The 13,138-nt window shown below is 38.1% G+C and overlaps 1 protein-coding gene across 2 annotated transcripts in view; it reads right to left on the reverse strand.

Annotated features, from left to right (window-relative positions):
- Nucleotides 1–13,138, reverse strand: part of SLC4A4 (solute carrier family 4 member 4) — a 290,745-nt gene that overhangs the window by 189,728 nt on the left and 87,879 nt on the right. For both annotated transcript variants that reach the window (XM_088020772.1, XM_088020764.1), the window contains exons 4-5: nt 11,556–11,691; nt 1,409–1,569 (exon numbers count right to left, since the gene is read on the reverse strand). In XM_088020772.1, coding sequence (XP_087876898.1) covers nt 1,409–1,569; nt 11,556–11,691 — 297 coding nt within the window. The remainder of the gene's footprint in view (nt 1–1,408; nt 1,570–11,555; nt 11,692–13,138) is intronic.

The raw sequence follows: 13,138 nt of genomic DNA on the forward strand, positions 1-13,138 counted from the left end.
CCCTACCCCCTTCTCTACTTGTACCTCAAGCACCTCGAGTTTATGAAAAGTGTAGGACTTCTTTGCAAATGGAACTAACAAACTCTCTGAAGAAGAATCAGTTACATATACAACAGGAAGATGTATGCCTTATTTGGAAACTAATCTTTTCTTCCAAAACAAATGGTAGCTCTTTCCCACTGTCTATGAAACACATACACACACACACATACACACACACACACACACACACACACACACACACACACACAGAAGCCACAGACAAGCCTTTTGGCTCCAGATATTCAAAGAAATGTTGTAGTAAGTCTGAAATCACACAAGAATTTTACACTGGTCACTTTCGATGGGGCCACAATCCACATCCTCTTCCCCATAACCCCAAATGAGGCACCCTGCAGGCCCCTTGGGAAAGTGTAGTCATCCATATAGGTCCAGTGGTCATCTAGCTAATGAATTTTCCTAGGAATGCCACACAGAGCCCCTGCATTTCTTTTTGAGAAAAACATGATCTTCAGCACACCTGGCTCTGACTGGTAATAAGGCAGTTTAGTCCAGGCTTTTGTTAGAAGATGAAAACAATGACTACTGTTTGGGAGGTAGTAATGTGTGCCCCAGATGTTCAACATGGTGAGTTAACATTCACTACACAACACTAATTGCAAAAGAGAGTAATGCAGCCCGGTACCATGAGGTTCTGGGACTTGGTGGTGGTGGTATAACTGATACTCAGCACCAATGTGACATGACTCAGTCACTAGCCCATAAGGTTCTGCTGGCTCCTTGCCCCACACAAACTTTCTTCCATACAGTTAAAGGATCCTGACTTCCACCTACAAAAGCAGCCCCAACCCACCAACTAGACGATTTTTCCTCTTACATAGGATTTAAGCCCTATTTTACAGATGATAAAACTGAGGCCCAGAGAAGCTCAGTGCAAGGTCCAAAGTCGGAGTTCTCGAAATCTAGTCTCCAGACCTCCAGTTCAGTATAACCAAGGATGGGAGAGGAAGCCTCTACTCAAAATATTAACTTTATCCTTATAAGGTTAGGAGGTGAATGCCAGTCTGTACATAAACATTGTGATCCCAATAAAAAAATAACACGAAAAAGTAAAAGAAGAGAGAGAAGACCAAGAAATAAAAACTGGATGGAAGCATGCCAAAATGTTAACAACGGCTATGGAGGTATGATGGATGCTTTTTTTCATTTTCTTCTCAATATTTGTCTATACTTTCCAAATCTTCTGCAATAACCCTTACTTGTCTTATAATATAAAAAAAAGAGTGAAAATAAATGTTATAGAATATTCAACTCTGCTTACACTAGAAGTCATCTGCATGAATGGAGACCCATGGATAGTTAGTAAAGCTTAAAAAAAAATGATAAAAACTTAAAACAACATACTTACCCACCAGCTGTGGGAGAGACGAAGCCTCCCTGTCCAGCATGATGGATCCCTTCTCCATACATGTCCTCAGCTCAAATAAGCTGTGAAGGGACAATGTGGCCACGTGGGGCTTGCTCCATCTTTCCCCACCCTGTTCCACTTTTTCTTCAAACTTAATCCACCTAGGAACATGAGATTAATGAACAGCAATTAAAAGTATTCCAACCTCCTCTGGAAATAGCTACATCAAGCCTGCCATCTCCACCCCCACCAGCACTTCCAAAATGTCTCCTTTGGTGTAGTCTTAAAAGTTTATTATATCATTAATTGCATTACCTTTATAAACACACCGAACAGAGTCACTAGACTGTGTTCCCCTGGTGTTAGAGAGAAAGAAAATAAACCTGAAAGATCCAAAGCATCCTTGGTTTTATATCTGTCCATATGTAACCATGAAATCCTGAAGAATGATTATTTTGCTAAATTTTTAAAATAACATAGGAAAAATGTGCATTTCAAAATTTCATGAAAGCCCACACTGTGTAAAAATAAACACCATTGCGAGAATTCTGTTGTGACTTCACAAGGCAAGTTTATGTAAGTTGAAATATCAGTTATGAACCAATATTTATCTTAATTATTTGAAAAACATGGTGTATGACGTGGTCAGATGAATATAAAATTCCCCTTTAACACTTAAAGAGGGCCAGCATATGTGGCAATGTCTTACTCCGTATTTCTCAGCTGACACACATTCCCTTCTCATTGAGATTCTAATGGAAACTTTACCCTTCAAGTCTGGCTCCACATGTGTTTAAAAATACACAAGTTCCGTGAACAACACATCTATTCTGATAACAGATCTCCTATTAACCTTAGCAATGGAACAAACAGCCCACTTTCATAGTTTCTTTCTAAGATTCCTAGATGTCTCGACAACTTGGCAATACAGAGCAACTTTTTAAAAGTGTAATGGAAATGAAAACACAACACATTTGACAGTCTTTATGTCCCGTGTATTGCACAGACACTTTCTACACTGGTAAAGGAAAACATGAAAGCATCATCATTTTGCTATTCCTGATGACCCAAAGAAAAATGCTTCTTTCTCTCACTTCAAACCTTCTGAAAAATATTGAAAAAGATACAGAGGGGATAAAAAAATTGTTTTCCTACACTCTTCACCTGAAGGTTTAATGATTGAAAAATGTTTTCCTAGAAAAAGCTAAACGCTCACCTAGCTCACTAAAGATGAGAACAAAGGGCAGAGATCAGAGGAAGCTCTACATAAGGTATTATTTATAGACTGCTCACCATCCCCAAGAGGAGGCAAAAAAAAACACATTAGTAGAACCAGGAGTGAAAACAGATCAAGAGATCAGCCACAGAGTCAAAGAAAATTTAGAATTTTAATCAAGCCCAATACTCATGCAATTGAGAAGTATTTAGTCATATCCAAAGCCCCCATCTGCACTCCTCTCAGGAAGCCTCTGCCAGCCAGGGCATTCCCACATGTCAATGGTAACCTTACCTCCAACCTCACCCTCAATTCCGAGACCCTCTTCCTTTCCTTTGTGTCCCCCCAAAATGTAAACAGTGGAGAGTTTTACATATTTTCCTCACAAGTTAAAAAGCCCACATGACCACCAAAGTTCTAAAGCTTCAGAACTGGACCTTGTTTCTTTCTATACAAGTAGTTGTGAAACACCCCAAAAGAGAATAAAAGACCCTTAATATTTGTGTGAGTGTGTGTTCAATTAAATTAGTAGTTCTTCCCTCTGGTTGCTATTAGTCCCACAGAAATAGAAAGGGGAGAAAAATGACAATTTTACATCATACTCTTATTGAATTCTATGGATTTGCCAAAAAGATAAAAGGTAACTGGAGTTATTTCAAGAGAAATCATTTTACAGCATATATTTCATTGATTAACTTTTGGTATATTATCTTTTCAAGCTAGCTCACACAATCTTTAACCATATTTGTTGATAACTGTTACATAAATCATATTACATTTTTAAAATAATTTTGGAGAGGGGGTTGGGGGATGGGTGAAATAGGTGATGGGGATTAAGGAGTACACTTGTGATGAGCACCAGGAGTTGTATGGAAGTGTTAAATTACTATATTGTACACCTGAAACTAATACAACACCGTATGTTAACTGGAATTAAAATAAAAGCTTAAAATAAAATAAAATAAAATAATTTTGAAGAGTATTTTTATTGAAGTATAATTGACATAAAATAATCTACCAATTTCAGGTGTACATGACAGTGAATCATATTTACATTTGATGTTATAATTTATTACTCAAGATAAGACTCTAGTATATTAAAACCATGTCAGGATTACATATAAGGATGTTATCTATAAAGAGTGTAGTGACTCCTTGTTTTTATTCCTGAGAGAATTCTTATTAGCTGAGGGATAGAATCTTAGGTCATAGGATTTAAACCCAAGATAAATAACAAAAGCCAGCTAGAAACTCACTAAAGGGGAGTGTTTTATACAGCATTCATGTCCCTCTTATTTCTACTGAATGAGTCCTCCCTTCATATCAGTTGCCAGAAATCTGTATTGCCAAATACATACATATGTGAGAGCAGCTCTTTTCTGCCATCACTCTCATCTGTCCAAACTATGTAAGTTTAATACAATTTTCTTTAAAAAAAAAGGGGGGGGTGGGTAGTGATGTACTATACATTGGTCTAACTGAATTTAAATAAAAAAGAACGGGGGGGCGCCTGGGTGGCTCAGTCGGTTAAGCGTCAGACTCTTGGTTTCCGCTCAGGTCATGATCTCGGGGTTATGAGATAGCCCTGTATATCCACACTCAGCGGGGAGTCTGCTTCTCGCCTTCTCCTTCTGCCTCTCCCCCAACTTGCATGCTCTCGCTCTCTCTCTCTCTAAAATAAATAAATCTTTAAAAACCAAAAAGGAGCAAAACGACTGCATTCTTTTGTGACCAATCTTTAGTTTCATTCCTCCCCACAGTTTGTATTGTAGAGGCAACTTGACTAGACTTAAATATGACTTTAAACAGGTTGTAACAGTACATTTAGAAATCATAAATCCCAACCAGCTTGGATATATGGAATAGCATTACTCACCCTCCTGGAATACACCAGCCCTTTAGGTCGAGATTTAATTATAAAGGAATGAAAACATAAAATCTCAAAACTAGCCAGTTCCTTAGAATCTACATTCCTAAGGGATAAGTATTATATCATAGTTCAGTTTAGCATCTATTTCACTTTGAGGTTAGTAAATATTGAATGTTGTGATGATGTCATATCATAGCATAGCTAACAACATACGGGAAACTCTGGGATAATGGCTATTAAGTTCCCTTAAAATGTATTGCTCTGATTGTTCAAGGAACGGACTATACTTCCAACATATGCTTTCAGACATAAAGTAATGGTTTGCCCATTTAAACAGATTGTGTGCATGCAGTTTCATTCCAGAAACTACACATGCTATGTCTATCCTCCTCACATACCAAGGACAAATTTGAAAAAAACCTGAAAACTACGCAATTCAAATCAGAACCCATTAAAGAAAAGGCTAAGGCAGAGGTACCAAAGTTCAGCCTACCCGAGTGCCAATGAATTTGTTAAGGTGACTTAGAACCATGTAATTACATTTTTTAAAAAAAACAGACATTTTTACTGTAAAATGTACTATAAGCTACTATCTACCCTTCATAGTGACTGAATAACAATATATTTGCAGGAAGTTTCCTACTTTTCCTTTTGTCCTGGTACTCGACATTTTATAGGAAAATTAATTACAGAAGTTAGTTTTTTAAATGCTTGCAAATACAAAACTGTTGTAACCTTGGAGGAAGAGTTTATTAGGTAAAGTTTATTTCAAGGTCTTAGAAGAAAGTACACTGCAGTTTAACGCACTTTGAGTGACTGCCAACCAAACAGCATTTCATTCGTTTATTGAAGAAATAGAAGGCCCACTGGGAGTCACTGAATTTTGCAACTTTCCAATCATATGATTAAATATAATTAAGAAAAGACAAGACCTCTAACTTAAAAACAAGCTAATTTTACAGTGGAAAATAGACATGACCTTTGCCCTAGAATATAATCCAACTATATAAGACTATTAAAATAACAAATTTCTTGCTAATTAATAAGTGCCTCATTACATAAAAGAAGCCAACACTAGTGTGTATCTGGGGTAAATTATGTTTTTAAGGAGAACTCTCAAATTTCTAGATCAACTGTGAAAGTTATTGCAAAGGAGTATATGTGACTACATATAATTACATAGACAATTAGATGCCTTTTCCTTCAGCCTTTTTCTTACAGAAGAAATAAACTTGTTCTGAAATGGAATGTTCCAAAGTAATCCAGTAGAGAAAAGACAGAGAAGTCAGTGTAGATTGGGAAAAGAGCACTCGCTCTCTAAATCCCCAGGGTCAGGACGCATGTCTTGCTTGATGGTCATGCCCTGAAATCAGGGTTTTCCAGAGGTAGGCTGGATCAGTCTGCCAAGCAGAAACACAAATGGGTGTTCAACTGTGCTATCCCACTGGAACTAAAACATCAATACCCTTTTCCTTTGCTGGCTGGTTTTGTTGAAGCTTGTGACCGCTCTCCTTTTTACCCAGGTTTGGCAACAAAAACTAAACCACATTGGGGGACTGACCTTTACCATATATTCTTCTAACAGTGAAGTCCAACATTACCCATCTGAATATTCACTGAAGGAAAACCGAAAACCAATAACCATTTTTACAGAGACATCACCATCTCAAAGAAATTAAGAGCTTGGGATGGTGGGGAATGGCAGTAGCCCTTCTTCCTGGCTTTGGGCCAACACCAAAGCTGGACCGTGACTTATTCTTTCACCAGTTTGTGTCATGGACCTATTAGTTAATGCCTAGCCACCTAGAAATTCTCAACAAGGAGCATAGGCTTCTTCACTAATACCAAATACTCCATTATAATTACTGCTACATTACTAAATGTCAGTATTCAAATAACCTAACACTCAGGAATACTCTTTAAAAAAAAAAAAGTATTCTCGGCATTCCACACATCATATATGCTTCTCAGGTCGAATCATTCTATCCTTTGCACAGTCTTCAATTTGTGCTTTATGCTGGAAGAGCCAATAAAAATCCAAAGTTCTAATTTTTAGGAAAGGGAAAAGCAAGGGAAAGATGTGAAGAAAAGGGGGTGGTAGAGTTGGCCGAACTTCAAACTTCATATAAATAAAGACTTCCCTTGTTCATAATTTTACATGACTATTGTGCCTTCCAAGACTTAAACTGGGATATTTTTCCTACCACTGAAACCATTCTCTTTATTTTTTGAGACAGAGCTTAACCTGAACTTCCTGACTAAAACTGAAACTGCAGTAATGCTGAGGATCAATGGAGGATATTTTTGGTCAAATCAAATCATTAGCTACCTAAAAAGCATAGATCATTAAAAGGGGTAGAACTGTGTCCTGTCGGGGTGTGAGCTCACAGTAGAAACTACATTAAGCTAGAGAAGTCTAGCGGGTTAGTTCTCTGTGGAATAAAATAGTCTATGAATTGGGATTTTCACAGAAAAGCAAAGATCTCAGGTTTATAAGTCAGCCAGAAAAATATTCACAGCACATTTTCATATATAAAATGAATCCCTTCTAAGTATTAAACTTTTATTAGTCTGATAGGTTTGAGAGTTTTTAGTGGGGAGAAAAAGCCCTATCATCTCTAGAAACCAGACATCTTAAATGGCAACCAGAAATTACTGCAAAAATGTTCTGAAGTGGAGTATGTTGCAAGAACTAGAGATTATTAAAACTGAATCATTTCTGGAGGCACAATTACCTTCCAACCTCCCAAGAGGATTTAGGTGGAGCTAATTCTATTAACACATATTTCTTGACCATGGACAGTGTGCCAGGTAGTTGTAGGAACTAGAGATATAGTTATGTACAAAACAACTAAAAATTCCTGCCCTCATGGAGCTTTAATTTAATGGGAAGAGAAAATAACAAGATATGCAATATGCTAAATGGCGATAAGTACCAAGGAAAACATAATGGAGGATGGGGGTTAGAGAGTGTTGGGGCACTTTTTAGATTTTAGATGGGGTAGTCACTGAGAAGGTAATATTTGTAAAAAAAAAAAACCTGAAGGAGGTGAGAAAATGAGCCATGCAGATAACTGGGGGGGGGGGGGGGGGGCGGCAAGGGGAGGATTTCAAACAGAGGGAACAGCAAGTGCAATGTCCCTGGCATAGGAGCATGACTGGCCAGTGAGTGAACAAGAGAGGAAAAGTAGGAGAGAAGGCCAAAGGTATCATGGTGGATTGCTCATGCGGGAGGTAAGGGCAGGTGCAGAGAGATGGACTAATTAGGAAGCATTTACAATAATCTGTATAAGAAACAACAGCAGCTTGGACCTGGATTGTGGCAGTACTGAATGTGAAATGTGGTGAGATTCTGAATATCTGAGTATCTTTGAGGGTAAAATAAATAGGGTTTACCAATGGATCGAGTAAGGAGTGTAGGGAGAGGCAGAAGTCAAGGAAGATCCCAGTGTTTCTGGTTTGAGCAACTAGAAGAATGGAGTTGTCCATTGTGGTAGGGAACTCTGCGGGAGGAGCAGATCTGAGGCAGGTAGATCAGAAGCTCAATTTTAGATATGTTACTTCAAGAAATGTGTATTAGCCATCCAATTATGTGTTTTCAGTCATACAAGGAAAGAAGTCTGGGCTAGACAACTTAATGGGGGATGGCAGCAGCATACTGATGAATTAGTTTGAAACTTCGAACGCAGGTCCTCTCTGACCTTTATCAGTGGTGTGCTAGATACCTTTGGTCTGTCATTCAGCTGTCCATCAGTCAGAAAGAGAAGAATTATCACAGAACTCCAGCTTTGGTCAAGTAATATATCTAAAAAAGTATGATATTTAGAACAGCTGTTTCTAAGGCAATCAATTCTCAACTAACCACACTCAACCAATATTATTGAGCACCTATTATAGTGTGAGGCACTGGGAATACAGTCATGAAAGACAGACTTGATGGTCCCTGCTTCCAGATGAATCAGCGTAATGAAGGAGACAAAATGAAAACAATATCACACTTACATTTAATTAAGCAGTAGTAAGTGTGGCAAGTCCCACCCAGAAGTTACAGAGTGTAGACCGGTGGGAGTGAGTATGTTTCTTCCTGGACAGCCCCCCCCTCCCACCACCAACACATGGCGCACTCCCACCACACATTCTCTCCAGCAGTCCAGTCTCTCAGGGGCTAATGACGTCACCAAAAATGACACATGTGTTCTGAAGGCAATAGAGTCTTCAAGGACGGTAAAGTATTCAAAATTATCTCCATTGTAAGAAGCTTACATGAAAGTTCTATGTCCATCTCACTCAGTGTTGAATTACCTACACAGTGAAGTGTCACCTCTCCACCTTTCTGAGACCAGAGGTCACATAAAATATAGTCCACCTTGGACTGAGAGAGAAAGCAGAAAGCTACACCCAAATTCTACTCTATGATAGGTACTCACACGGAATTTCAAGAAGTAAGTATGAATCAAAGTAACACTTCTGGTCATAACTGACTAAACTAGTATATAGACAGGGATAGATACACTATGCTATAAAACTATGCATGAAGTTAACAGAGATGCAACGCAGTATCACCTTCCTTGGGTAGAAGAGAACACTCATCTCAGGAAGAAGACTGCGTGAGTATGTGACTGGTCCAAAGCGAAGCAGCCAATCAGCAACAAAGCCAAGACTAGACCAAAATCTCCCCAACACTTAATTCAGGATGTACCAGTACGATTCTCACTCTGTTGTTTTGTTTTGTTTTTTTTCTATTAGAAAGAAGGAAAAGAAAGAATGAAATGGAGATACCAGTAAAAGATTCTACTTTGAAAGCCTTCTTTTGGAGGATGTTTATGAACCAAAAGTGTACTTATGTAGGACTTTTAATTTCCAGGTTATCAGGACTAAGAGAAGAGAATGAGAGAGAATTACTGTATCATGGAAAGAGGTCCTGAAAGGACAAGAATGAAGAGCTTCAAGAGGGAGCATCAGAGGTGGAGAAGCAGAAATGTGCTACAGATAGGTTTTTAATAAGAAGGAGAAAATATTAACAGAAGAGTTAGAACAAGTACACCCACTATTAGTGTCTGAATATTAGAAAGAGTTATCCAGCAAATGGAAAATAACATATTTAAGATTAGGTCTCTTCCCTTATTGCTACTGGGAGGGCCAGGAGTAAAATGTAATGATTTTTTTTTCTGGGCACAGTTCAAGTTATGGAAGATATGAAATTATCCATGGATTCTACTAAACTTTTTTTTCTACTGAACTTTCTTTTAAAGCAGATGTTTCCACAAGACCAAACTACCTAGAAATTCTTGGTGAGAAATAAAGGCTTCTCTATCATTATCAAATGAATTAATTTATGATGCTTCTCTATTATTAAAAATCCTAAAGACATTCAATAGTACTTAGTATGCAGTAATGATAATAAATCCATAAACCTACAGAGCATAAGTCTCAGTAACTAAACAAAAATTACCAAAAAATCCAATTAATTTGATGAACACTTGATTAGAAATGATATGATGCATGAAGCTTTTAAAATATGCTCCAGAAATGGTGTATGTACCTGGCTGGCTCAGCTGGAAGAGCATACGACTCCTGATCTCAGGGTTATGTGTTCAAGCCCCACATTGGGTGTAGAGCCTACTAAAGAAACTTTAAAAAAGAAAAAAAAAAGATATGCCCCAGAAAATAAAAGTTCTTCCTTTAATTCTCAAAAGAACCTCATCCAGAAAAGGAGAGACAATTGAGTTAGTGGTTCTTTATATCTCATCAACTTTTACTAATCACAGAAGATAAAAAAATATATTTCTTTCTGATTCTAGAATGACCTAACTAGAAGTGGAACAACAGACATAAATCTCTTTTCCATCTAATCCACAGAAGAAGGTTTTCACTTATTTTATTCTTTTTTTAAACCCAAAGCTACCAGAAGGATTTGATTTGCCTCATTCCTCAGATTGTAAAGATATTATATTGAACACACTTGAAACTTGAGGAAGATACAATAATCTATGTGTGAGCTGCTTCTGCTCACTTCTTTATTCTCAGTACCTCATTAGTGCCTGACATATACTATGCATTCAAAAAAACACCAGTTGAATTTGATTTGAATTAAATTGCAGACTATAAAAGGTGTATCTTAACATTATTTTGCTTGTGAAAGGGAAATATATTGAATCTCCATGCACTTACGACAATGAGAGACCAGTAACTGCATTATATCAAATTCCTTATATTACATAATTGTTCTATGTCCTAGAAGATACGGTGTGGAGTATATAACTTAATCTATATGTAGAAAGAAAGAAAAGCTCTGTTATCATGAGAAGAACGAAACCATAGATACTTCTGTAGTGCTTAGCAATTTACAAGGTATTTCCATATATATACATACATATAGGCATGTATGTAAATATCTGTGATATAATTAGACAAATATTAAATAAAATACATAAAGATGTATTACATATCTCATATTGCATACATATATATGTAGTAGGTATTATTATCCATTTTTTATTGATGATGAAATCAAAGTTCTGCGACACTGAGTTCTATGCAGCTAACAGGTGACGGAATCTGAAATTTAACTCAGGTCTCTAAACTCCAAATTCAAGTGAACCTTCTACTTGCTTTCGTGGGTACTTAAAAAAGATGACAGGTTTTTCCTTGGAATAATGGCAAGTCTGTGGGTAAACACTGTCTTTGCAACCTCCCTTCTAACTGCAGAAACTGTGGGTACATATCTCTAGGCTACCATTTTTGGGTGCTTGCGTTTATCTCTTTAAGATATTTCACTATTAAATAGCACATGAATGCAGATTTACTTCTAATTCTTTATAAAGGTTAAAACTGTAACAGCGTGAATCAATGTAACAATGCTCCAGCAGTGAAATAAAGGGTGTCCTGCATCCACATCAATGCAACAGAGAAGAAAAAGAATCCTTTTATTCCTTAACCCAGACAACACGATGCTCCTCAGTTATTCAAAGGGTGAAGGTGAGAGAAAGGTGCTCACAGACCGTGATCTTGCCCTGCACTTCTTTCCCCGGGTCAGCACTGCACAGCCAGCCATGCCTCACCTTGCCGTCTCCTTCCACTCCATCTCCTGCCCATCCACGGCCAGCAGCTCATCCAGTTCGGTGAAGAGCTGAGGGGGTGCTGGGCTGTCATCCTCCTCACCCAAGATGAACCGGATACGTTCTGCGGCAGGAGAGACTGCAGAAGTGAAAATACTGTGGTTAAACACTGGCTGGACAACCCTGAGGAAAGTGTAGCTTCGAGCTCTTCCTCTGTCCCCAAGGCTGTTGGACTTCCCCGCCACGTTTTCCATGGACATCCTCCTTGCTGAGCCTCCCTTTTCCCCAACCTACACACGAAAAAAACTCAAAGCCCTTCTCTGTTCCTTGGGTCCTAAACTGTATCTCAGCTCGCCACCACTCTCCAAGACAGGACTCCAGTTCTGTGTCGTGTGTGACAAAGAACCTTTAGCCCTCAGATGAGCTGAGGTCCAACCGCATGAACTTCCCTCCTTCCTCACTTATGACCCATCCAAAATCATTAGATAGAAACCAGCCTGAGCCAATCACTTTTTCTACAGCAGTGGGAGGGGGCAGAGCACACCCCAATCCTGAGTTTCCCCCAGGCCCTCGCCTCCCACCCACCTTCCCTCTGTCCAATGCCTAAAGCTCATGCCCTCACAGGATCCTCGCTGCCTGTAACTGGCTAAGAGCAAAGCTGATGAAGGAATATTTAACAAGATGGGGCCTCTTCTTTACATAAGGGCAGTACCCAAAAATGTTTAGTCACACTTCAAGGCACTTGAAAAACAAGCCCAAGTAAAATATTGTACACCTGAGGAAAAAAATTTTTTCTGACACACTCAAGCACATAATTGAATGCCCTACGAGCTCCTTTTGACCCTATCTCCTGAAAATCATGTAATGAAAAATTAACTAGAACTTCCCTCAGGTTGTGGGTTATTTTCCTTCTTTTTTTAAGAAAAGGAAAGCCTTTGGGAACTGATGATCATATTACAAAACTAAGGCCCAGAGATACTCTTTATAATATCTGGGCAAAACCAAGAATGGTATATACGTGTGAATATAGTCCACGTACACAGATATATGTGTATATACATATGTATGTATATACACACAGACGCACACACACATTGTAGAAACAGGTGTACTCAAACAACCTAATAAAACAAGAATATTTCTACCATCTGAAAACTACTGTAATACAGGACAATATGAAATTCCACAGATCAAAAAATACTATGAACAAACCCATGAAAATTATTCAACCTAACTAGTAATCAAAACTAATTATTAAAATAAAATACATGTTTTACCTATGAAAATAGCAAAAATGTAAAAAAAATGACAATCCCAATATTGCCGGAGATTTAGGACACATGCACCAGCACCTCTCAATTTATGTCACTGATAGAAGCCTAAATGGGAATCTCTCTCTGAAGAGAAATTTGGAAGGATATGGAAATGTTTTAAAAGTGTATACATCATGTGAGCCAGTAATTCTACCACTAGAAATAATTCATTTCAGAGAAATAATAGTTGTTACCTCAAAGACAGAGGTGACTAATGCAACACTGTTTATCATTGAGAAAAAGAGAAGCCTAAGTGTCCAAAAAGGAGGACTG

This window comes from Eumetopias jubatus, unplaced genomic scaffold (genome assembly GCF_037043125.1).
Source record: "Eumetopias jubatus isolate StellerSeaLion01/CBP00866 unplaced genomic scaffold, mEumJub1_p1.0 scaffold_2, whole genome shotgun sequence".
Classification (NCBI taxonomy): domain Eukaryota; kingdom Metazoa; phylum Chordata; class Mammalia; order Carnivora; family Otariidae; genus Eumetopias; species Eumetopias jubatus.